General features: G+C 49.7%; 1 protein-coding gene across 3 annotated transcripts in view; it reads left to right on the top strand.

Moving 5' to 3' along the window:
• The window catches only part of GOLM1 (golgi membrane protein 1), a 56,378-nt gene that overhangs the window by 22,411 nt on the left and 7,452 nt on the right, over positions 1-26,515 (top strand). For 2 of the 3 annotated variants that reach the window (XM_032840488.1, XM_032840487.1), the window contains exons 4-8: positions 10,006-10,060; positions 12,578-12,680; positions 20,174-20,303; positions 25,273-25,432; positions 26,053-26,325. In XM_032840488.1, coding sequence (XP_032696379.1) covers positions 10,006-10,060; positions 12,578-12,680; positions 20,174-20,303; positions 25,273-25,432; positions 26,053-26,325 — 721 coding nt within the window. The remainder of the gene's footprint in view (positions 1-10,005; positions 10,061-12,577; positions 12,681-20,173; positions 20,304-25,272; positions 25,433-26,052; positions 26,326-26,515) is intronic. The other variant, XM_032840490.1, reaches the window with a different exon arrangement.

Below are 26,515 nucleotides of genomic sequence, written 5' to 3' on the forward strand. Positions count from 1 at the left end.
GGGTGTGTTAATCCAGTCTTTTATTTTGTTGTCAGAAGGCTGATGATGATTTCGTGTCTGAAGACGTTCCAAGATCTCCAGTGCCCCGCAGACCCTCACTAGGTGCTGCTCACAGCCAGGAGGTGGCCCTAAAGGCCTGTCAGGGGCAGATTCCCCTTCATCTCTGAAATGCCCAGTGGAGGAGCCTGAGCGACCCCGAGGACTCCACGGCCCCTCACCCAGGGAACGCCCAGCTTCCTGCTACTGTGCTCGCTTTTTTGGTCTCCAGAGTTAGTGTCTGAAATTGTGTCCTTTTCCTTAGCCGTGTTTGTGACCTTCTCCCTGGCTTTTTTCTTGCAGTTTTTCCACCTAGACCTTTGAACTTTTCACTTAGGTGTTAAATCTGTAAATTAACGCTGCAGTAGTGTGAAGGAACAGGTTTGAGGAACGTTTCATTTATAGTGGGGGGCGGGGGAAGCGGGAGGGCATGGCGGTGACACGTTAAGGGTTTCCTGACCAGAAAGAGAAAAGCTTATCGAGGGGGGAGGCGGAGGGAGGAGCAGCCTGCGTCCCCTTTGTCACCGCCAGTGTGACTGTGCCGCAGTGAGCTTCCTGCCTCCCTGACAGGTGGACCCGAGGGGCGTATGTGGTCTGAAAGCACCTTGCCTTGCCTGGGCTTCAGTGCTGTGAGGGGTGGGTGAGCAGGTCGGGTGGGCCCATCTGGTTTGGCTCCTGGGTTCCCATGCGGGGTTTGAACTCGGGGCTGGGCTGCTCCCCACGACTCTAGCTACATTTGGTTCCAAGACTGACTTTCTAAAGAGGAAGTGACTAATGTTAAGGACTCTGGTTGTTTCTCCTACCTGAGAGTTTCCAGAGAGCTCTCCCCAGCTCCTGGACCATCCTGGCTGGCAGGCCAGTGTGGTTAGCTCTGAGCCAAGGTGCAGACCCACTGGGGTGACTGGCCAGGAGGGGCCCGCGGGGCTGGGTGCAGGCTGCGAGCACATGTGTCTTGTAGGACTTCTACAGCATTCAGAGGGTCCTGGCTGCTTCTCTCTGTGGCAGCTTCTCCTGAGCACCTGAGAAGGTGGTGACGTTTTTCTGAGGAGGTGGCTTTCTCAGGGGGACCAGAGCAGACTTGTGCAGATACAAAGTTTCTTTTATTTTTACTACTTTTTATCACTGTGTTTTACTGAAGACCAAAGGGTTTCTAGAAGTGCTTTTCTGTTTTTAATCTGTACTGATTTTCCGTATCTTCTGTCCGTTCAGTATTTATTCTGTGGGGTGCTGGGCAGGGGCCAGGGATGCAGCAGGCTTTGTGGGTGTCCTGGCTTTGCCGGTTGTTCAAGATGTGCCAGTGTCCAGGCTGTGCCAGTGTCCAGGCTGTGCCGGTGTCCGGGCTGTGCGGGTGTCTGGGCTGTGCGGGTGTCTGGGCTGTGCGGGTGTTTGATTTGTGAGCTGTGTGGGTGTCTGGGCTGTGCCCGTGTCCAAGCTTTGAGCTGTGTGGGTGTCCGAGCTGTGCGGGTGTCCGAGCTGTGTGGGTGTCTGAGCTATGAGCTGTGCAAGTGTCCAGGCTGTGTGGGTGTCTGGGCTGTGTGGGAGCCTGGGCTATGCAGGTGTCCCAGCTATGAGCTGTGTGGGTGTCCGGGCTGTGCTGGGTGTCCGGGCTGTGTGGGTGTCTGAGCTGTGTGGGTGTCCAGGCTGTGCGGGTGTCCGGGCTATGAGCTATGCTGCTGTCTGGGCTGTGCGGGTGTCGGGGCTGTACCCCATGTCTGAGCTGTGCAGGTGTCCGAGCTGTGCTGGTGTCTGACCTGTGAGCTGCACAGGTGTTCGGCCTATGCCCATTGCATGGCAGAGGAGAAAGACAGGTTGGTGGGTCTGTCAGGGCCACTTGCAGACAGACACCATTCCAGGGCGCTGAGTGCAGGGAAGTAGGTGCCAATAGAGAGGTGGGAAGGGTCTGGAAGAGCATCCCGTCCAGGGGCGGCTCTTGGATGGCGGTTTAGGAGGCCTCTGCAGCCTTAGCCCAGAGCCACAGCACCCTACCTCCGGCTCTGACCTGTAACTCACCGTCCTAACTGCTCTGCCTTTCAGTGTCGGGTGACTGCATCTGATCAGAATTTAAATCCCACAGGGACAGAGTCTGGAAAATGGTCTGAGGAGCCGGAGAAGGTGTCCCCAGGCCAGGGGCAGGTGGGCTGTGGGGAGGGCTGTGCAGGGGCAGATGCGAACACATGGGAGAGGAGTCCCTTCGAAATCTGTGCCCCTGGAAAAAAAGGGGTCTGTTCGATTGTAAATTCTCCAGTTTGCTGGCTAGACGTGGCCTTCAGACAGGTTTGTGATCGAGTCATTCACCTCCCATGTGAAGACTGTTAAGGAGAACCTCAGACTCCCTTTTCCGCACTGTCCCTGCACTGAGCTTTGAGTCTCCATCCCCTCTGTCCCCCCACCTCCACGGGAAGGGGACTGGGGTTAATTCCTCACAGAAGGGGTGCCCCGAAGGTGTGGTCTTGCTGCGTGGGATTGCTGAAGTTGCCCGGAGGATTGGGGGTTGAGCAGATGCGTTTGCTGTCCTGTGTCCATGGGGGGAGAAGCCATCCCCGTGGACATGCCTGCTCTCAGCTCTTGGATCTGGGATGGGGGACTCCCCCCAGAAGGAGCAGGTCGGTGCCTCCTTCTGTAGGAGCTGTGGGAGGTGGTCCTGTGGCCAGCTTTTGTCTCATCTGGGGACTCAGAACCCCTTGACCCTCTGTTCATCTCTGAACAAATTTTTTTTTTAAGATTTTATTTATTTATTTGACCGACACAGCAAGAGTGGGAACACAAGCAAGGGGAGTGGGAGAGGGAGAAGCAGGCTTTCGCTGAGCAGGGTGCCACATGCGGGACCCTGGGATCATGATCGGAGCTGAAGGCAGAAGCTTAACAACTGAGCCACTCAGTCGTCCCTCTCTCTGAACTTCTTAACCCCTTGCTGCAGGATGAGTGTTTGCTGTAAAATACACGAGGAATGTTTAACCTACCTTTTTTTTTTTTTTTAAAGATTTATTTATTTATTTGACGGAGCAAGTACAAGTAGGCAGAGAGGCAGGCAGAGAGAGGGGGAAGCAGACTCCCTGCTGAGCCCGATGTGGGGCTCGATCCCAGGACCCTGAGACCATGACCTGAGCTGAAGGCAAAGGCTTAACCCACTAGACCCAGGCACCCCCTAGACCTACCTTTTCATTTATTTCCTTTGTGGCTCCACCAGTGGGATTCTGGGATTATTTGCATTCAAGAACAATGAGTGGGCCGCTGTAACCCCATAGGATTCAGTTCTTTAGTCCTGCGTAACCCCCCGCCCTACACACACAACCATCTGCAGACAGTCCGACTTTGCAGAGCCAAGGCCTTTCTCACAGGTGCGGGTGGGGACATCGTTCAGATCCCCATTTAGAAACAGAAGAACTGGTGCTCACAGACGGGGTTCAGCCCAGGGCTCCTGCCCCCGCCCCCCAAGTGAAGTCCGCCTTCGCAGCCCCTTGCACTAGCCCCGCAGGGCGGGGGGCAGTTCCTCTGTTGGTTCCAGAGCAAGGGGAGTGTTCCGAGTCGCTGCCGCTGTCTCTGCTGCCGTGAGGGGCTTTCTCCCTTTGAACAGAGAAGATTTCCAGGCCCCTCCCCAAGCCTGTGCAGTGTGCTCTTCTACCTGAGCAACACTGCACAGCGGTGCTGTCCTCCCTGGGAACCTGGGGTGTGTCCGGAGGGGAGACCGGGAGAGCTGAGGGTGCGGTGCTCTGAGGAGTGTGACGGGAAGGTGAGCTGCTCTGGGGCGGGGCACCCAAGGTCTCTGGCAGCCGGCAGTCTGTGACAGAAAGTTCTAGGGTGAGTGGATGGAGAAGAAGGCCCCACGTTCTGCCTTAGTCAACTGCTGGAGAACCAGCAAGGAACCTTCTGGAGTTACCCCTGCATGTCCTGTTCAGGGCCTCCTGGGAGTTCTCTCTGACCCAGATTACTGAAGGCCTGTGGGAGGCCGTGATGGGAGGAAGCTGTGGAGTCTGAGTCGGGGGCAGTCTCCTCAGTTGGTCCCCCTCCCGCCCCCCATCTCCCTCCCTCTTTCCTTCTGTCCCCGCTCCCCGCTTCCTCATTTTCTTTCTCTAGTAGTGTGCCTCTTCCCCGCAGAGCCGTGGGCACCGTGACCTGCCCAGGGAGTCCCAGGGTCCGCCCTGGGCCCCTCAGCCCCTTGCCGGCCGCTGGGCATGTTGTTCCTTCCTCCTGATGGCATGGGCCGCCCGGCAGGAGCCGCTCTGGGCGCCCAGAGCAGCTGGGCCCCGTGCCAAACTGGGTGCTTCCTGGATGGGGTTCTTTTTCCTCAGCTTCGCATAGTTTTTCTTAATCCCCCATGAGCTTCTCTTACTGCCCTGTGGCTTGAGTCCATTGTTCTGTGGCCACAGCCCAGACCTGCCCTCCTGCCTGCCTGAGAGCCCCTGTCTTCGGGCCTGCAGCCCCCTCTGACCCATCCTGCTCCCCCTGCTGACTCTGAGCCCGGAGCTTGCAGCCCACTCCTGCCCCCTGGCATCCACATCCTTACACACTCCTTCCCACCCACCTCCTGCTCTTTGTGGGGCTTTTGTTTTATGGTGGTAAAATGTGCACAATGTAAAATGACCGTTTTAACCATGTTGAAATGCACAGTGCGGTGGCATGAATTACACTCCCGTTGCTGTGCACCTGTCACTCCGTCCGCCTCCAGAACTTTCCCATCTTCTCCCATGAGGCTCTGGCCCCATTAAACACAAACATCGCATTCCTTCACCCCCCAAGTCCTGGCAACCTCGGTTTTTCCTCCTGTCTCCGAATCAGACTACCCTACATTTCTCATGTAAGTGGGATCGTGCGGTGTTTGTCCTTTAGTGTTGGTTTTATCTCATGCAGCAGAACGTCTTCCACACGCTAATGTTCTTTTTTTTTTTTTAATTTTTTTAATTTTTTTATTTGACAGAGAAAGACACAGTGAGAGAGGGAGCACAAGCAGAGGGAGAGGGAGAAGCAGGCTTCCTGCAGAGCAGGGAGCCTGATTCGGGGCTCGATCCCAGGGCACTGGGATCATGACCTGAGCTGAAGGCAGACACTTAATGACTGAGCCACCCAGGCACCCCTCTTTCTTTCTTTTTGTTTTTTTAAAAGATTTTTGTTTTGAGAGAACGTGAAAGCATGTATATGCAGAAGCACGGGGAGGGTCAGTGGGAGACGGAGAAGCAGACTAGGGGCTCGATTCCAGGACCCTGAGATCTTGACCTGAGCTGAAGGCGGACGTTTAACCCACTGAGCCACCCAGGCGCCCCCACACACTGGCATTCTTGCATAGATGTTCTGTCTCTGTCCCTCTTCTCCTCACGCACGAGCACACACTCATTCCTGTGCCCTGCCATTTGCTGACTGAATCACCCAGACTGCAAGTTCCTATGCTTTCTGGTTTCCTGGGTCTCTGGGTCCCAAGAGTCGGTCTGTAACTCGGCATGTAGGCCTAGCCTCTCTGAGGACCTTCTCCGAGGGCTGGGACGCAGCCCCTCTCTGCTGTCGCGGGAACTGGGTGTCTTCTTTCCCCACACACCGCTCCCTCTGCCTTCTGTAGAGGGCTTGTGTGGCGAGGGAGGGGCAGCTGGGGGGATGGCCCACCTCTGTGCCTCCAGGCTGAGGCTCGTGCTGGACTGATGCCCACACCAGGCAGGTTTGCTGAGTTCTGGAATTCTTCCTGTGGCCCCTTGGCTGGAGGACAGCCTTTTTTCCTGGCAGCCTGCCTCCCCCGGTCTTTGGCCCTCAGGGACTGTCGGAGTGAAGGGTTTGGGGTGGCAGGGCTTATTTTGGTGGTGTGAGTGGTGCTAGTGTGTGTAATCTTAGCAGGACACCATAAAGAAAGAACTAATGGGCACTCCTTTGCCACTGGACTCTCCTGCTGCTCTCCCTTCTCTTAAGGTCTGTGCTGTCCTCTGAAAATGTCCCATTTGAGATGCACTGTCAAAATGCAAAAATAGGCTAGATTTCAAAGGCTTGGTGTGGGCAAACAATCTCATTAATACTATTCTATGTTGATTACATCCTGAAATGATAATTCGGTTATGCCAGATTAAATACAGTATTGAATTTCACCTGTTTCTTTTTGTTACTTGGGACAGAATTCACATAACCCAGACATGACCATGTCAGCCATTTTACTGTGTGGTGTTCTGTGGCTATGGGGTGCCACGAGGCGGTGCAGCCGTCAGTGCCGTCTCATTCCAGAACATTTTCATCTGTACCACGAGAAATCCCGCACCCATTAAGCAGGTGCTCCCCACCTCCCCTTTCTCCCCACCCTTGCCCCCCGCTAATTTACATTCTGTCTCCAGATTGGTCAGCTCTGGGCATTTCCTCTCTGCAGAATTGTACCTTTTGTGGCTTTTGTGTCTGGCTTCTTGTCCTCAGCATAGTGTTTTCAGGGCTCACAGCATGTGTCAGGCCTTGGTTCCTTTTTATGGCTGTGTAATACTCCACTCCGGCTGCCCCATGTTTATCCAGTCTTCACTTGATGGACGTTTGGGTTGTTTCCACCTTTTGGCAGTTCTGAATAATTCTGTGAATGTCTGGGGACAGGCGTTGGATGGATGTATGTTTATGATTCTCTTGGGTATAAACTTGGGAAGAGGAGTAAGGGTCACGTCACAACTGTTTAATTTGGGGGGAAACTGCCGAGCCACTTTCCACAGCAGCTGCGCCATTTCCCATTCTCCTCAGCTGCATCTGAGGGTTCCAGTTTCTCTGCACTTTCTCCACATCCTTGCCCACCCTTACTTTCCTTTTTGCTTTTTATTTTTAACTTGCAGCCACATCAGTGTGTGTGACGTGCTGTCTTCTCATTTGCATTCGTGTTTCTGGGGATGGTGGGCATCTCTCTCATGCTTTTTGGCCATTTGTGTATCGTCTTTGGGGAAATGTCTGTTCTAGTCCTTCACCAAGTCTGTTTCTTTCCACTTTAATGTGACTCGTAGAAAGCGTGAGCCTTCCGTACGGGGCCGACCTTACCTTTCTCTTGGATAGCGCTGCTCTGGGAGATTCCGAAATTGGTGAGGGGGATGGGGAAGACGAAGGAATGTTGCATATTCTTCCTTCATTCTCCGTGTCATTCTCCGGTCACCACTTAGATCTTCTCCCCGGGGCACTAACAGCAGTGTCGTTCCATAGACCTTCTCCAGGCATAGGGGACAAGGCTTAGGTAGTCTGAGGGGCATGTGAGTCCGGCTTCTGGGAAGGGGGCCTCTGGCCTTCAAAGCAGATTATTTCAGTGAGCTCAACAGAGCCATGGAGGGGATCTTTTCTCCTTTATCACGTGATCTGTGTCACCCTTGCAGCAAGCTTTCCAAAAGTTAGGATTTTAAAAAGTTAGTCACTTACATTTTATGGAGCTTTTAGAGAGGTAGAATTTATTGTTGAACTGCTGCTTTGAAAAATGTTGAGCTGCTTTTTCTAGGAATCGGATGCAGAAATCGTTTGATCAAATGCACTTGTTTCTCAGACAGTTAAAACACGTTTGTACGTGGGTGATGGATCCTGAGGTCCTCTGAGTTCAGTTTCCAGTTACGTTCTGGTGTCGTTAGTGGTGCTGTGTCTCCCCGGGGACGCTCCACACACATCGGGAAGTGCAGCTTCTCCCAGAGTCACTCTCACCAAAATGTGAGAAATAGGAGGTTGTTTAGAGGAGAATATATATTTCATTTAAAAATAATACTGTTTAGTGCAGATTTTTTTTTTACTGAATCTCCAAAAAGCTAGAAACATTTCCATTGTTTCCTGAAAATGATTTAACAAGATTTTAAATTAATATAAAACTGCATGTAAAACATGTTGATGGCATTTTATCATCCTTTTCTCATTTACTTCGGTGCAGACTGTACTTTTCCATGCATAAGTAAGTAGGTGCGGGAAGATAACGAAAATATCTTTTCTTTGGAAGATAAGAGTCGCATGGGAGACAGGCATTTCCTCAGATGCTTCCTCGACCCTCAGGTACAGACTCCAGTGTGGGGTTTTTGGAGTTGGGCCAAGGGGAGTGAGTGGAGAAGGAACAAATGAGAGTGTCCTCCGGGCACCTGGGTAGCTCAGTCGGTTAAGCATCCAGCTCCTGGTTATGACTTGGGTCATGAGATCGAGCCCTGTGTCGGGCTCCATCCTGGACGTGGAGCCTGCTTGAGTTTCTCTCCCTGTCTGCTCCTCCCTCTCACCCCACTGCTCCTGCTTATGTGTGCTCTAAAAAAAAAAAAAAGTATGTGCGCACACACACACGTATTTATATAGATTTATGTGGAATATATATATTTATACGAATATACACTCAGGTGGAATCAGAGCGTATCCGTCCTCCCGTGACTGGCTTACTTGGCCCTGCAGAGTGTGCTCGAGGTTCATGCACATTTTCCTAAAAGGCTGCATGACACCCGCTGACTGTAGCTGCTGCGTTTCCTTCCTCCGGTCACCGGCCGGGAGGATGGTTGCTCCTCACTCGGGGCTGTCCTGAGTAGTGCTACCGCAAACATTCCAGCGCACACATCTCTTCAAGATTCTGCTCTGAGTTCTTGGCGGCTCAGTGGGAGCCACTGGATCCTGTGCGTGTGCTGAACTTGGGCACGCCTCCCGGAGTGCAGCAAGCCTCCCTGCGCAGGGCTGTCGGACTCCCTGCTGCATGCGTCCCCGTCCCTAGGGCTCTTCTCTCTCCCCTGCCCGCTAGGGTATCTGCAGAAGCGCCTCTTGATTATCTCTCCCAGCGATGTGATACCATCGCTGTGACTTCCTTCCTGGTGTGCCAGGAAATGTTCCGAGTCCTCTGATCTCCCCAAATAAACATGATTTTTTTGGCCACGTTGCGTTGCCCGGTGCACCCCTGTACTCCAGAAAGCTCTGTCTGGGCCAAGGGAAGGGTCAGGGCTGGACAGAGGTCCGGGAGGAAGCCGGAGGCGCAGACGTGGGAGGTGGCACGGTTGCCATTGTCCACCGTTGGGCAGGAACCAGGCGGAAACGTGTCCCCAAGCCGTGGGCCGCGTGGCCTGGGTGTGTGTTTCTCAGGCTTTGTTGCTCATGACCTTTCACTGTGTGTACAAAGCCGCACCCGTGTGTGCGTTCTCATACTGAAGATTCCGGTCACCTCTCTTTCAGGCTTTTGTCGGCTTTGGCACAGGGTGCAGCCTGCTGGCCTGGTGTCCTAATTCGGCACACGACGAGCACCAGCTTGCTTTCTGGATCGGGCCTGCCGGTGCTTGGGTTTAGGCTTTGCCTGTTGGCTGTGAAGAAAGTCTCTTAAGCAGTCTGTGCCTCAGTTTCCTGCCCTCTAAAATGGGATAATATGCTGCTCGCCTCAGAACCTGGGGAGAGGAGTGAGCGAGCGACTGCAGAGCTCAGAAGGGCACCTGGTGACCGTGGCCACAGGTTCACAGGCTGCTCATGATGCACACGCCACATGCCCTTTCCTCACCTTCCCCTCGGTTTTCTCAGTTCCCTGAGTCCTGTGTTGTCCTTCCTTCTCTGTTTTCGGCCTCCCCAGCTTGCTGTCACTTCATGTGAGCCCCTGTGTCCCCGCTATCTGCCCGCCCCCACCTGGCTATAGAAGCTCTTCCTCTTCTCTGTTCCCTCCCCAGGGTGTAGTCACACCCGTGTCTCAGGACGGGATTGCACCCCCAACAATCCCCCCCCCCCCCCCCCCCCGCCAAGAGGTCCCAAGTTGCTGCCGCAGCTTCCATGGAGGAAACGCATCTCAGGGCCAAACAGCCAGAGGCTCCGTTTAACCCTTGCTCTGGTTACAGGTTCTTGTTGGGACAGCAGACCTCTCACCACGGGAGCTCCTTTTCCAGTGCTGTGTGGGTGCAGCAGCATCCCTTCGGGAGCTCAGCAGGAGAGCTGTGCCCGTCCCTCCCAACAGCTGGTGGGGGACGAGCATCTCTCCTCCCTTTTCCCAATGAGAACATCTTATCCAGGCTCTTCTAAGCTGTTAGGTTGGGGCGCGTTTCATTCTGTGTTTCTCTTTTGCAGGCGGTTTTAGTGCATAATATCACCACAGGTGAGAAGCTCATCAGAACCCTGCAAGGTGAGTTCCAGTCCCCTCCTTTACACCAGATGTTAGGCCTTTTAGGAAAAGCCCGCCTTTCCTCTCATCCTTTTCTAGTGGCTTTTATTCTAATCTAATGATGGCTAGGATCATGAGTAATTGACTAATCTTTACTGGATTCTTTTTGCCAAACAGTTCCTTAAACTGCTTTTTCCTTTTAAAAATGTTAATGAACACATTGTAAGGTATTAGGTACAGAATTCAGATGCTCACTTTTTGGTAGGTTAGGAAGTATACCAGAACAGATCACATATATATGAATGATAGGTGATCGGTATGTGTATCTCTATATATAGATATATACATCTGTACACACACACACACACACACACACAAATAAATATAGTATGTGTGGTGTATATAGGATTTTAGGATTTCTTTTAAATGGGTAACCCTGAATTCACATTTCTTTTATGAAAACTGTAACAATTATCCAGCCCAATTTAATTCCATTTCTTTGTTGCCCTGATCAGTTTGGCAGCCGGGTCTGGTTTCCGTTGGGCCCTAGGAAGCATCTGTGGCAAGGGCAGTCCTGGGGTGAGCCCCTCTCTGGTTGGCTCCCTCATTGGCTGTGACTGGGGGGCTCGGCAGGCCCTGGGTGGTCCTGGGGCCTGGTGAAAGGAGAGCTGGGTCCCATGGGGCCGACCTTTACCGTGGGTAGGAAGCTCCTATGCCCACCCCTGCCCTGAGCTTGACTTCAGCCTCTGGGCAGGTAGGTCTGTCTAGAGCTGCACTGTCCAGAGTGGTGGCCATGAGCCCTGTGGCCAGTGAACCCTGAAGTGTGGCTAGTGGGATGGAATTGGATTTTAAATTTTTGTGTGATTTTCAGTGATTTAAGTTAAAGACTGAAACTCTGAGTCGACTCTGTTACTGGGAGAACAAAGTATTTACAGCTTAATATGTTAGTCTACTTTTTAACTGTGCATGTGATAAAACCTAAATTCAGATGAAGTATTCCCAGTGCAGATTTAATGTCTGGATTGAGATGTGCTCTAACTGGTACACACCAGAGTTCAGAAGCGTAGTATGAAAGAGAGAACATAAAGTATCTCATTCATAGTTTTTTTGTATTCACTACGTGTTGGCAAGGTAATGTTGCATAGCTGTCGAGTTCAGTCAAATATGTTATTAAAAGTGATAATGCACCTGGTTTGGTTCTTAAAAATGTGGTTGCTAGAAAGATTACCTCCGTGGCTTGCCCTGTAGTTCTGTTGGACTGTGCTGGTCTAGGGTTCTTGTCCCACAGTGGGTTCTAAGAATACGAGTAGGGGACATTCAGGGTTTTACAAAGTTACGTGGGTCCCTGGACTGCTGGGGGCTTTGCAGAGCTCCCCTTTCTTGTCTGGCCTTTTGAGAATGATCCACGTCGTGGACGTCAGTAGGTTATTCCTTCTGTTGCTGAGCAGTAGTCCCTCGCCCCATACTTGATTTGATTATGGGAATTTTTTTTTTAAATGTGCAGTTTATTGAGGTGTAATTTACACCCAGTAAAGTGTACCCTTTGTAGTGCAGAGCTCTGTGTTTGGACAAATGCCCCATCCCCTAGATCAGCGCAGCCATGACCAGACCCTGTCCTGCAGGAAGTGCCCTCCAACCCTTTGAGGTCAGTCCCCTGCCTCAGCCTCCAGCCCCTCTGAGTGATTTTACAACCCTCCAGTTTTAAGTCTTGGGGCATCTCCTAGAACTGCTCATGAGATGGAGGCTTGTTACTGTGTCTTTGGCATTTCACTGAATCTTTCACTTTCGTTTCATTTTCCCCCAGGAAGCCCTGTAGGTTTGGAGTCATGGGGACAGACCCCGGGGAAGCGGGATGTGTCTAGGGCTGTGTCCCAGGCCCTGGTTGCAGCCTTCTGGCCACTCTGCTGTCCCCTCTGTGGTAGCTCTTCTTTCTCCCCCCGCCCTTGGTCAGCGGCTGCTGTTTTCTGCAAGACTTTTAGGAGCCAAGAGGTCAGGGCAGCAGGGCTGATGAGTCTCCTCAAGGAAAGCATGCTGCTTCCCAGCTGGGGGGTGGGGATTAAATGAGCACAGGCCTGGGGAATGGCTGGTGGCGGTGAGTGACAGGAGGTAAGCAGGGGGTCAGCCGGCTGGCAGCCTGGGCGCAAGGACAGGGTTTTGCCCTGAGCGGCTGCTTACCTGAGCAGGTGTTGAAATCCACGTTTCACAGGCTGAAGAGGAAGTCTTCTGGGGACCAGGGGATACCATGGCATGGGTCACCTTGTGGGACAGCTCAGGGTTTAGGATGTCTAAGAAACAGCTGAACAGAACCTCCTAATGCATTTTGAAGGTCAGAGGTCAAAAGTGATTAGAGAGAGGGTAAGATTCCGGTTGGGTTGTGGATTTCCAAGGCTCCTTCACGGTTCTGGAACGTTCTCTTCCCTCTCTCCTCCCCTCTGTACTCTCCTGCGTGCCCTTGCCCACTGTGTTGTGACACATCTGCTGCTGTTGTGACGGCCATGGTGGCGACCTACCGGCTCCTGGGTGGTCCTCTGGCCTCAGACCAGTTAAAGGCCCTGCAGAAGAACTACGGCCGGCTGCAGCAGGACGTGCTCCAGTTCCAGAGGAACCAGACCAACCTGGAGCGGAAGTTCTCCTATGACCTGTAAGTGCAGCCCCCAGGGGGTGGGGGTGCTTTGTGTTCTGAGCAGTGGGCGTGAGCGGGTGGGTGTGCACTGCACGTCCGGGTTCTGTAGGAGGCCCTGCGCACTTCCTCATGTAAGTGTGAGCTGAGCTTCAGAAAGCTCTGGAAGAGGACCAGCTGGTGGCTCATGATTCAGAATACACGGGAGGGCAGCGTCCCGGAGCAGGAAATGGCCTGTCTACATACTTGTAAAGTTCCGTGAAGTTTTACAGGGCAGGTGTGCTGGTTAAGTCAGTAACAGAAAGCCTTTAAAAATGTCTTCGGGAAGTGCTCAGATGTGCCCTTCGTCCACTCCTAGACTGAAAGGCGTCTTTGGCATCAGATCTGGGGTTTATCTCTGGGTGTCGGCTCGTGGACATTCTGTTTCTGTGAGACTCCTAGCGTCTCTTCACATTTCTGCAGTGAGAAGGGAGCACTTTTATTTTTCAGCTTTATTGAAGTACGATGGACAGATAATCATTGTCTATATTTAAGGTATAAAGCATGGAATTTTGATATGCCTCGACGTTGGGTAGTGTCCCGGATCAAGCTCATTAAACATGATCGTTGTGCGTGTGAGGTGAGAACACTTAGGATCTGTGCCGTCAGCTCATTCCAGGTGTACGTTACTCATAACTGCACTCCCCATGCTGCCGTTCCATCCCAGCTTACAGTCAGGCCCGTCTGTTTTAAGTGGATGAGAACTTCAGTTGTGTACAAAAACCCTATACATTTACCTCTGGGAGGATTTTTATGACCAAAACAAAACAATAAACTTCCAAAAGGTTAGCTTATACCCTATAGTAAGATAGTAAAAACCAGTTGTAGGGAGTAGAGAGTAAGTCCTAGTCTGTGTATTTTCCCTGATAAGAGCAGCATAACTCGGGCACAGGGGGTTTGGGATTCAGAGGCAAACAGCCACCTATGAGCCCCGTCCTCTTTCCCGTTGGCTGACTTCTCCCTGGTTTGTGTCCAAGGTATGTGGATTTTTCACATAATTGCAGTCACTGGTAACAGTTTTAAATCATTGTTTTCCACTTGCTTGTGTTATATATAAATAGAAGTCCATACTGCTCCAAAATGTAGCATCACTAAAAATGGCTGGTTAATATTGTGGAGGCGCAGAATTTACCTCATGATGTCCGTGTTTGGGTATTTTGGTTACTTCTAAGTTTTTGATTATTCTGACTAGCCTGATAGCAATGTGTATACCTTTTAAAGATAATCATTTTGAATTATTTCCTTCTAAAAAGGACTCACCTGCAGGTTCAGTGTCCTAAATTGCCAAGTTGCCTTCTGAATAAGTTTCCTCACCCCACTGCCCTCACCGGAATTCTCAGTTCCTTCCAAAAGATTGTCCACTCACTGTGGTAGCATCCTGATCACTTTAAAACAAAATACTACTAAAACCAGGAAGCCCCACATATGTAAACATGCAGAGGACATGCACTAACGTCAGTAGAAGGGAAATGTAATTAGAAAATAAGCGTATGGAACCTTCTTCAGCCAGGCCAGTGGTTCTCAATTTTGGTCGGTGATTTTGCTCCCAGGAGACCTTTGGCAATGTCCAGAGACCTGCGGTCAGCATTCTGCAGTGCACAGGGCAGACCTCATATTGGGGTTTTCCCTGGCCTCAAACACGGTGGTGTTCAGTTGAGGACCCCTGAGCTGGGCCAGTCATCGACGATCGCTAGCACTCAGAAATGAAGACGGCCCAGTCTCTGTATTATTCATCCTTAGAGATACCTTCAAACGCACTTCCCTTCCATTCCTTGAAATAGGATAAGCCGTTAATGCCCTCACTTGATGTATGTTTACTCAGAAGGAGCTGACCTCACTGGAAATCAGTAGTCAGCCAGGCCCAGCGACGGGGAGGGCGGCTCTGCGCCCCATGTCAGAGCAGACAGGGAGGGTGGCCAGGCCTGCTGGACTCACCCTTTTTCTCTTAGGAGGTTGATGGCTAGTTTGAAACCCGTTTTGGCTGAAGTCGCTATTGAGGTTGTCGTGCCCAAAATGTTATCCCAGATACGGTGCGTTTCCTGGGGATGATGTTCATGGAGTGTTGGAAGCGGTCTTTGGGTTAGAGACCCTTTTGGACCTGATGAAAGGTGCAGATCCCTTGTTAGCAATATCTGCAAAGTCGTGCCTTCCGTTGGTGGGACAGCGGAAGGTCACCCTCACAGCCACTCTGGAAACACCCTGTCGGGCCCTAACCCTTTCTACCGGCAGTGCTGGGACTGGAAGAGCGGACAGCGAGGCCGGCTTCCTCAAGTTAGTGCACAAGTTCGTGTTCGTTCTTCTGAATCGGCGTCCCCGCTCCTCGCTCCCACCCCTGTGGCAGACGTCACTAAGCGGTCACGTTCTTGTCAGTCTTGGTCACACACGGCCTTGCAGGCTTCTTCCCCAGAGCACGTAGGGTTGTCTTCTCACGTGAACTGCTTGTCCTCTCATTTCCACGCCACGAGGAAATAGTTTGCCAAAGCTGTTACTGGTCTAGACCCAGCACTGCTCTGAGATTGTGTCCTGGACGGTCAGGCCACCCGCCTGCATAGATTCCTGTGTGGCGTACGACCCGCGCATCGATCGCACCAGCCATGATCACCCTGGTGGCGGGTCCTGCGTGTCTGCATTTTCGCTCTGGTTGGTGACTGAACGGTTGGCACGTGCATGGAAGCGGAGGCTCACCTGAGGCCTTCGGGACGTCACACTGTCACCGTCCCCGTGGCGTGCGTCCCGGTGTTTGAGCTTCATTCTGAGGCTATTTCCTTACCGCTGTGGAGTTGGAATGGGGGAAGCTGGCCTCCACCCGCAAGGCTGGGAGAGCGAGGCTCTTTGTCCTTGGTTCTGGCAGGGCTGAGAGCAGGTGAAAACAGTACGTATTTCCCATTTGTAGTTTTCTGAACGTTCGGGAACGGCTGTGCCCCTGTTCATTGGCTGGTCCCGAGCGTCGGGGATGCCGTCTGCTAGCAGTGAACTGGCATGTTTAGTACATTCGGGATTTAGACGGTCTCTCTTCTTGTTTTATGCGTTCAAACTACTGCGTACTAGTCTATCACCTGGGAGTTGCCTGTTTGTGACAGTTTTATTTAAATGAATTTTTCAGCGAGTCTTCTCTTGATCTGTAAGCTGTCCAAAGTCCGGAAGTCTGTCTTCCGCTCTGTCTGCAACCTCTGATGCCCTTCTCTGCATGTGGTTCTTGGGGACCCACGGACTCCTTTGCACCGTAGGTCACATTACAAGAGCTGTGGGCTGAGTGTGCGTACAGCTGGCTCTGAAGGGCCCGTGACCCAGAAGAGGCAGCTGGGCCCTAGAGAGAGCATGGCACAGAGCCAGGAAACCCCGGGTCTGGCTTCTGCTTTCAGCCTTCTCTCTCTCTCTCTGACCCTGGTCAGCGGCCCACATTCAGGTCACCTCCCAACTTCCTTATTTGTACAAGTGGGTAATTCTCTCAATTACTCTACAACCCTGACACACAGGATGCTCTTAAACTCTAGGCTGAAAGCTCCGGTGGTGCCTCAGCATATCTTAGCTAAAAGGGGGCTCAGCCTGCGCTAGGTGATGGGCTCCAGTAACAATTTTCTGATACTGCCTGGGCATCCTCCAGTTCCTTTTTATTTTTATTTTTTAAAAATGAAGCTTAAATTTTGGAGCAGTTTCAGGTTTGCAGAAGGATTACAAAAGCTGCTGTGTAGAAGGATTACGAGAACTGCTGTGTACCGCAGACCCAGTTTCTGTGCTGTTAACGCTTTCCACTGATGGGGTTTGTTTGGCTCAGTTAATGGACCAGTACGGATCCATCATTAACTAAAGTTCATACTTTGTCTGTGCTTCCTCGGTTTTCCCGATGTCCTTTTTTCTCTTCCCGGACCCCACAGTCCGTCTGTTCATGTTTCCTTAGAGTCCTCTTGGCTGTGACCGTTTCTCAGACTTTTTTTTTATGATCTTGTTTTAAGGAGTGCTGGTCGGGTGTCTTATAGTATGTTTCCTTACAGTTTGTTCCAGTTGGGATTTATCTGGTGTTTTTTTCATGGTTAAACTGGGGCAACACATTTCTAGGAGGAAGGCCACAGAGGTCAAGTACCACTTTCATTACTTCGTATCAAGGGTACATACTATCCATATGGCTTGTTCCTTGTTGATGATAATCTTGATTACCTTACTGAGGTAGTGTTTGTTTGCTTTCTTCACCATAAAGTTACTCCGTTATCCCTCCCTCTGTACTGGGAGGGACCCAGTTGGATGCTCCCTCAATCAACCATTTCTCTCTCCTCTAAATTGGGGAAGTGGTATTAAGAAGCCAAGTTCTGGGGCACCTGGGTGGCTCAGTTGGTTGGGCGACTGCCTTTGGCTCAAGTCATGATCCTGGAGTCCCAGGATCAAGTCCTGCATCAGGGCCCTTGCTCCTTCTGACCCTCCCTGATCTCATGCTCTCTCTCTCTTTCAAATAAATAAATAAAACCTTAAAAAAAAAAAAAAGCCAAGATCTGGGTACTAGGTGTGTTTATTGCTGCTGGGGTGTGGTTGTTTCTAGGCCTCATCAGCTGCAGGGTAAAGAGGTCTACGTGTATACTAACCTGTGTTGTATACAGACATTGATGACTATTTCTATAGATTCCCAGCTGTATTCATACTGAACCAAGCATAAGTTCTGTCTTGTAAGATTGGTGTCTCCCGTTCTAATCTAAGTTAACAGAACAATCTGTTTTGGGTATCTTCTCAACTTGGGACAGTGTGCAATTATTAATATTTTGTGGCTCAAAATATTTTTAAAACTGCCTGTGGCAAAGACTGGCTATGGCCTATCTAGATCCATGATTTTCTCCCACAGTATAATTCCTGCATTTCCAAACCCTTCTCGCAGTGAAGTATGGCCTGGTGACCAAGTTCTGGCCAGCGCGGGAAAGAAGTGGAAGCACAGGACCGTAGGAAGTCTTCTGAAAGTGAGGATGGTCCACCACACCCCATCTCATTTACCTTTCCCCTCATTCCTTCCTGTTGCTTGGGACTCACACAAGATGGCTGGGCCGCTATAGCCATCTTGGATCATGAGGCCGGAAACCCATGCGTGCTAGGATCATGAAACCGAGAAGGCTGTATCCCTGATGACTCAGAACGGCCATCCTGGTGCTGGGCTACCTACATGAGACTTCAGTTTGCGAAAGGAGCAGATTGCTATCATTTGCCCTTTCTGTTTCACCCAGCCAAACCTGATAAGCTAACTTACCCACTTTTTGAAAGTGCCTTTGGATACTGTTCTTACACAGTCATTTTCGTGAATCCTTCTCTATTACCCAAAAAAAGCCTTCTTAGGGAAGGTCACTTAGAATGGAATCCTACCTAGTGGGGAGTAGAGAAGGGTAGCTAGGACTTGTTCTAGAAAAGAAAGAGGACGTGAGTTGCTCAGAGTGGTCTGGGCGAGGCAGAGGTATCCTGTGGTCCTGGAGGTGAGCTAAGAGGAGTAATATTTTGGGCATGGTTGTACAGGTGACTAGTTATGTGGGCCCCACTGGGAAAGTCTCCTTCCTGGAACTGAGGACGGGGATGTTAGATCTCTGTCATAGTTGTGCAGATCCCCCAGTGGGTTTGTTTTCTTTTTCTTTTTCTCCCCAGTCTGTTTTCTGTTACTATGATTGGGTCATGTCTGTTGTTCTGTCTTGCAGTTCACGGATTCTTGCCTCCATTTTGCTACTTGCACTCAGTCCTTAAGTTCTTTAATTTTGGTTATTGCATTTTTCAGTTTGAAAATTTCCATGTGGTTCTTCCTTACATCTTCTGTTTCATTGCTGAGACATTTAGTCTTTCATTTGTTTCAAGCATCTTCAGATTGCTCACTGAAACCTTTCTCTGGTGGCTGTTTGGAAATGTTTGTCAGATCATTCTAACTTCTCTGTCATGTCGGCATTGGAATCTATTGGTGGTCTCTCTCCACTCATTTGAGATCTTCCTGGTGCTTGACGTGATGGTGGTTTTCATTTGAAACCTCTGGTTTTTGGGAGAGCCCTGACTCATCGCCGACTTCCTTGGCTGCCACCCCGAGGGGAGAGGACACATTCCCATCAGTGGGGGCTGAAACACAGGCTTCTTCCCACGTGCTCTCCAGTATCACCACTGGGGTATTCCGTAGACCCGAAGCCTCTGGCCAGTCTGCCTTCTCTCCTACCATTCAGTCCTCTTCTGTTTCTTTTAAATATAGTGCCCAGGGTTTGTGGTTGTACTTAGTGGGAGAAATAGGGAAAAATCCATCTATCCCATCTTCCCGGAAGTGAAGTCCAGCTGGATTTTGACACTGTCTAGTGTTAGCACAAACCCCACAGGCTTTAGTCCCATAAGACCCTCCCCTCTTCACATGACATCCACAAGTTCCGTGTGTCCCCAAGGCACCTGTACTCTGTCTCCTAGCTACAAGTTCAGTGCTTCCCGAACTGCTCAGGGTTGGTACTTCTCTAGGATCACTGACAGAACTCTGCCCAGGGCTGTGCTCACGACGAGAGGCTCATTCGAAGGGCTGTATCTCAGGAACAGCTACATAGTGGAGTCTTGGTTTTAGGGCCATTGTAGGAGAAATAGCTCCTCTCCTGGTGGAGTTGGGGTGCCACCTTTCTAGTACCTGGTGTTCACCGACTGAGAAGCTTGTCAAGCCTCATCACCCAGAGATTTTTCCTGAGGTTTTACTACATAGGCATGATTGATTAAATTGTCGGCCACATGACTGAACTCCAGCTCTACTCTCCCTGTTCACTGGAGGGAGGTGGTGGGGCTGAAAGTTCCAGCCCTATTAGTCATGGGGGTGACCCCCCTGGCCGCCAGCCCCCATTGTCAGGCTCTGTGAGCTGGCACATTAGCACAAACTCGGGTGTGGTCCAGGGGGGCTCGTTTAACTGACAAGACCCTCCTATAAGTCAGGAAATTCCAAGCGCTTTAGGAGCTTTGTGCTAATAGCTGGGGACAAGACCATATAGCTATCTCTGATTATACCACAGTTTGTATTTTAAAAACTTCTTAAAATATTTTATTTATTTGTTTGAGAGGGAGGGGGAGAGAGAGAGAGAGAGAGAGAGAGTGTGTGTGTGTGTGCGCGCGCGAGCACAGAAGAAGAAGGAGAAGCAGACTCTGCGATGAGCACAGAGCCTGACATGTGGCTCAATCCCAGGACTCTGGGATCATGACCTGAGCCGAAGGCAGACGCTTAACCGACTGAGCCACCCAGGTGTCCGTAAGAATTAGTCTTTCCTAACTAATGAAGTTCACCTGTTTTAGAACAGTGTGACAAATTTGTAGTTTCAGCCAACTCCAGTTTTCTTGCCATTTAGTACTGAAACCACATGCATTATGTGCCCTCTCGAGGTGGAGAGCTGGACCCAGGAAGAAGACGAGCCGTGCCTTACGCGGTGGATTGCACGGTCACGGCAGGGGAAACTTGCGGTGTAGACCCATCCCTAAATCTTTGTCTTTCCCTTTGCTTTCTCTCCCCGGAGGAGCCAGTGCATCAGTCAGATGAAGGAGGTGAAGGAGCAGTGTGAGGAGCGGATAGAAGAAGTCACGAGAAAGGGGAAGGAGGCCGTTGCTTCCAGAGACCCGAGTGAAAAAAAGGACCAAAACCAGCAGGTAATTCTGAGAGTTTTTCTGCCCAGGATTCCAGAAGGCATTCCTCGCCTCTCCTCAGGCATCCTGTTCCCTTGTCTGCAGACGGATTGGCATTTATCTCTGCTCTCCGCTGTGCGTTTGGTTCCCTGAGACACGCCGGCTGTTCCCAGGACGTGGACGCTCTGAAGGGCATCCGGGCTCTGCCTTGTCCTTGGGCTCAGGGCGTCACCGGGGTTGCTTCAGCGAAAGTCTGCAGCCCCCCTGGGAGAGCCCTCAGTACTGTGGCCCCCGCACAGGCGGGCAGGGGTGGGGCTGCTGAGCGCCCCTGGTGGCAGGGCCTGTGCTGCTCGGCCCATGAAGCGGCTGCTCGAGGCCTTTGGGAAACCTGCCTTGGTTGGCTGTAAATACGGCAGCTTTATTGAGAGAGAATTCACAGACCATACCATTTACCCACATACAGTCAGAATTCGTTGGTTTTTCGTTTATTCACAAAATTGTGCAGCCATCATCACAGTCCGTTTTAGAACATTCTTGTTCCCCCAAATAAACCCCATAACCGTTCGCTCTCCCCACTCACTCCTAGAAAACCATTAATCTGCTTTCTGTCTCCATCGGTTTGCGTAGCTGGACGTCTCCTGTCAGGAGAATCATAGCCGTGTGACTGTGTGTGTCTGGAGCGTTTCCGCTTTCCAGGTTCGCCCGCGTGTTCGCGTGTGTGACTGCTTCACCCCTGTTTACGGCTGGACAGTATCGTGTGCGTAGGCCACGTTTTGTTGAATCATCTGTCGGTTGATAGGAATTTGGCTTATTTCTAGTTTTAGGCAGATTATGAATAATGCTGCTATGAACACGCGTGTAGACATTTTTGTATGGAGGTAAGTTTTCATTTCCCTTAGGTGTATACCTAGGAGTGGAGTTGCCGGGTCATATGGTAACTCGATGTTCAGTGAGAAACTGCCAGACCGTTTTCAAAAACCAGTCACATTCTTTTACATTTTGACCAGCAGTGCGAGGGGTCCCATTTCTCCACGTCCTGGCCAGCTCTTACCTGTCTTTGTCCTTGTAGCCATGCTCCTTGGTGCGGCGCCCTGGGTCAGTGTGGTTTGGGTTTGCATTTCCACGATAACTAACATTGAGCATCTTTTCTTGTGCTTTATTGGCCATTTGTATCTTTTTGGAGAAATGTCTATACACTTTACCCATTTTTAAATTGAGTTATTTTATAATAGAGTTGGAGTTCTTTATATATTCATATAAAGATATTAGCTATGATTTGCAAGTATTTTTTCCTATTCTGTGAGTTTATTTTTTTTTTACTTTCTTCATGGTGTTCATCGGAATATGAAAGTTTTTAATTTTGATGAAGTCCAGTTTCTTATTTATTCTGTTGTGTGTTCCTTTGGTGTTGTAATTTAAAACGCTTTGCCTAATCCAAGATCTTGAAAATATTAAGAGTTTTATAATTCCTACCTCTTACATTTAGTCCTAAGGCCCATTTTGAGTTAATTTTTTGTATCTGGTGTAAAGTAGGGGTCCAACTTCATTGTTTTACTTATGGATATCCAGTTGTCTCTTGGCACGTATTTTTGGGAAGAAAAAAAAAAAAAACACTTATTTTTTCCATGGAGCTGTCATGACACCCTTGTCAAAAATCAGCTTACTTGTAGCTATGAGGGTTTATTGTGGATTCTCAGTTCTATTCCATTGGTCTGTTTGTCCCTTATTTTAGTACCGTATGTACAGCCTTGATTACTATAGCTTTGTAGTAAGCTTTGAATTCAGGGAGTATGACTCCTCCAATGTTGTTTTAAAAATTTTATGAACAAAAACAGGGGAGCAGTGGAGGGAGAGGGAAGTGCAGGCTCTCCACTGAGCTGAGAGCTGGGCTCGTTCCCAAGACCCTGGGATCGTGATCTGACCCGAAGGCAGACACTTAACTGACTGAGCCACCCAGGTTCCTCCTTTTTTTAATTTTAATTTTTTAAAAATATTTATTTCTCTAAGGGAAGGGACAGTGGGAGGAGTAGAGAGAGAGAATCTCCATCAGCCTCCCCCACCGAGCACGGAGCCTGACTCAGGGCTGGTAATGACCTGAGCCAAAACCAAGAGTCAGATGCTTAACTGACTGTGCCACCCATGCACCCCTCCAACGTTGTATTTAATTTAATTTAGTTTAGTTTATTTATTGATTTATTTAATTTGAGTGAGAGAGAGCACAAGTGGGAGTAGGAGCAGAGGGAGAGGGAGGCGCAGGCTCTGCACTGAGCAGGGAGCCTGATGTGGGGCTCGATCCAGGGACTCCAGGATCACTGCCCGAGCAGAAGGCAGGTGCTTCGCTGACTGAGCCTCCCAGGTACCCCCAGTGTTGTTCTTTTTAAGGACTATTATGGTTATTCTGTGCCAGCTGAATTTCCATAGGAGTTTTAGGATCTGCTTGTCAGTTTCTTCAACAAAGCCAGGTGACATTTTGACTGAAATTACATTGAGTCTGTTGATCAGTTTGGGGTATTGCCATCTTACCAACATTAAGCTTACTGTTCTATGAATGTGGGACGTTCTTCCACTTGTTTACGTCCTTTAAAAATCTCTCAAACAATGGGTTGTAGTTTACAGAAGTCTTATACTTCTTTGTTCAATTTATTTTTTATGCTGTTACAAATGGAATTGTTTTATTTTCATATTCATTGCTAGTTCTATAGAAATAAAATTCATTTGTTTATTTTGATCTGGTATATTGCAACCTTGCTGAACTTTTTTCTAATAGTATTTTTTGGTATCTGATTTCTTTGAATTTTCTATATACAGTATTATGTCATCAAAGCAGAGACAGTTTTACATTTTTCCTTCCCACTCTGGATGCCTTTGTTTCTTATTACCTAATTGCACTGGCTAGAACCTCCATTCAGTGTTTAACAGAAATGGAAAAACAGATATCCTTGTTCTTGATCATGGAGGGAAAACATTCTTTTTTCACCATTAAGCTTGATGTTAGCTGTGTGTTTTCATGAATAGACTTTATCAAGTCGAGGAAGTTCCCTTCTGTTTCTTGTTTTAAAGATTTATTTTAGAGAGCACAGGCGAGAGGTGGGAAGGACAGAGGGAGAGGGAGAGACAGAATCCCTAGCAGACTCCCCGCTGAGCTCAGAGCCTGAGGCGGAATTGCCGCCTCCTGACCCTGAGATCATGACTGGAGCCTGGAGCCCAAACCAAAAGTTGGACACTTAATCGACTGAACCACCCAGGCACCCCTTCCCTTTTGATCTTAATTATGAGTGTTTTTATCAGGAGGTGTTGGATTTTTGTCAAATTCTTTTTCTCAGTTTATTGAGATGATCATGTGGGTTTTTTTGTCTGTTATGCTACTGATACACTGTTACACGGATTTTTAGATGTTTCACCTTGCGTTCATGGGATTTATCCCTCTTCGTCATGGTATATAATCTTTTTATATGTTGCTAGGTTTGGTTTGCTAGTATTTTGTTAAGGATTTTAGTGTTTATATTCATAAGAGATACTGTTTTTTTTGTAGTGTTTTTGGTTTTGAGATCTATTAATATTGGACTCATAGAATGAGTTGGGGCATATTCCTTTCAGGGTTTTGGTTTTTTTTTTGTTTGTTTGTTTGTTTTGTTTGTTTGTTTCTTTTTGTTTTTGTTTTTTTTTTTGGAAGAGTTTTTGAAGATCTGGTATTGATTGGTCTGTAAATGCTTGGTGGGGTTCACTTGTGAAGTCATCTGGGCTTGGGCTTTTCTTTGGGGGAAGTTTTTAAATTACTAATTCAATCTCTTATTATATAACAAGTCTTTACATATTTTCTATTTTTAAAGAAATTTGAGAGAGAGGGACTGGGTGGAGGGGCAGTGGGAGAGAATGTGGGGCTCGATCTCACAGCCCATGAGATCGTGACATGAGCTGAAACCAAGAGTCAGACACAACCGACTGAGCCACTCAGGCGCCCCTCACATTTTCTATTTCTTGAGTCAGTTTTGGTAGTTTGTATTGTTCTTGGAACCTGGTTACTGTCCTCTAAGTCATCAAAGCTGACTTAGTTATTTGTGGTGTTCCTTTTTAATATTTTTATTTGTGTAAGGTCAGTAGTGTTGTCCCATTTTATTTTTTATTTTAGTAATTTGAGTTTTCTCTTTTTCTTGGTTAATCCAGCTAAAAGTTTGTTAATTTTGTTCAACTTCTTGAAGAACTAACTTTGATTTCATTCATGTTCTCTATTTTTCTGTTCTGTATTTCATTAATTCCTGCTCCAACCTTTATTATGTCCTTCTGTGCTTTAGGTTCTGTTTGCTCTTCTTTTTCCAGTGTCTTAAGGTGGAAGATTAGGTTACTGATTTACCATCTTCTTGATATAGACCTGCACATTTCCCTCTAAGCACTGCTTTAACAGCCTCCCATAAGTTTGGTATGTCATGTATTTGTTTTAATTTTTTTCGAGATACTTTCTTTATGCCTAGTGATTCCTTTGACCCATTGGTTTAATTTAGGAACATGTTGCCTAATTCCCACGTGTTTGTGAGTTTCTCACATTTTATTGTCATTGATAATTTCAGTCCATCGTGATTAACATCATACAGAGTATGTTCTCCAGTCATTTCAGATTTGTTGAGGCTTGTTTCATGGCCTGGCCTCTGGCCTGGGGAATGTTCCATGTGCCCTTGAAGAATTTGTTTTGCTCTTGTCAGGTCAATGTTCTACGGAAGTCAGCCTGGTCAGGTTTGTTTATAGCGTTCAGGTCATCCTTGTCCTTGTTGATCAGACTGCTAGAAACCTACTTGTTAATCTGTTACTGAAAGTACTTTCTGGGAGATCTTAACCTTTGACCTTTGGATTTATGCCAGGTAGTATGGCACAACTAGGGTAGATCAAAGCATTTCTCGGGGTTTGGGTGTTTTGTCAGAAGGATGTCCATTGCCTTGCATGGGATTGTTGTGAGGTTTAAAGTCACGGAGCCCCCGGCTGTCGTGCGCTCCTGTTTCAGCTCCGAGCCCCCAGCGAGCTTCAGCCCAGGCCGCAGGACGCAGACCTGCCCCAGGCAGAGGTGCTGCAGGTGAAAGGAAACGTGCCCAGCAACGGCGAGCCCCAGACACCAGCCCCCAGTTCTGAGGCGGCTTTGGGTTTGAAGAGACAAGGTGAGAGAGGTAAGTGAAACCTGGTAATTGCACATTTAAGCCCTCTCTAAGATAGACATAGTGGCAGTCCAGCATCTTTGCAGATGGCCTCATGGCAAAGTGTCCCTGTGGGAGGCAACTGGTGAGCTGGGTTTGGGCTGCTGGAGGCAGGTGAAGGTCTCGCTGGGTGCCGGAATTGGGGCCACAAGGCTTTTCCTTGTCTTACTGTCATCCCTGTAGACCGAGTGCCCTGTTCTTTGGCAGCGTGTGACGGTCCAGGCTGTGCTTCACTGAGGACATTGGGACTGGGGGATTATGGGGAGATGCCTGGGGCTTGGGCAGCTGTTATGGGAACAGGGGGCCTTGTCTCAGATACATATGATGGTCGGATAACTTCGACTCATAGGTTGTCACTGAAATCAAATAACTTGTCCAGATTTTCTTCCTAAACCGCTTCTCTCGTATGTTCTGAAGTTGAGCTGCAGGTGTGGAGAAGCCGCAGTCTTTGTGGTGCCACAGAACCAGTCACCCAGTTGCTCCCCACCCACAGCCCTTGGGAAGGCTCTGGGAATTGAGTGGTGGGAGGGTTTTTGTTTTCATTTTAATTCAACTAAGTGCTCGTGAGGTCACAGGTAACTGTTCCCGCACAGAGGAAACCAATGAGATCCAGGTCGCCAGTGAGGAGGAGCTTCCGAGGGACAGCCTGGGGCTGCCCCCGGAGCCCGGCCGCGAGCAGGCTGTGGAGGCAGACGCACCCGCGGCTGGAAGAGGCCCCGGGGGAGCTGGGGCGGTGGGCCAGACCGCACGGGCCCCAGCGGCGAGGCTGGCCAGCCAGGAAAATCGGGACGCGGAGGACCTCGAGCGGGATCAGCTTGTCGTCCCTGATGGGCAGGAGGAGGAGGAGCAGGACGCGGCCGAGGAAGGTGGGTGCGCCGCTCTGTGGGTCGTCTGCGGACTCCTCTCCTCTGCTCTTCGTCTGACGCGGGCAGGGCCCCTGTGAAGGGCCCGGTTGGCGATTTGGTGGATCTTGTTCGCTGGGTCTCCGTGAGCATGCGGGAGGCGGGAGGGAAGAGCGCCGCGCTCGCAGGCAGGTGGAGGTGACGAAGTAACACA

This window comes from Lontra canadensis, unplaced genomic scaffold (genome assembly GCF_010015895.1).
Source record: "Lontra canadensis isolate GAN:19392208 unplaced genomic scaffold, GSC_riverotter_1.0 scaffold113, whole genome shotgun sequence".
Taxonomy (NCBI): Eukaryota; Metazoa; Chordata; class Mammalia; order Carnivora; family Mustelidae; genus Lontra; species Lontra canadensis.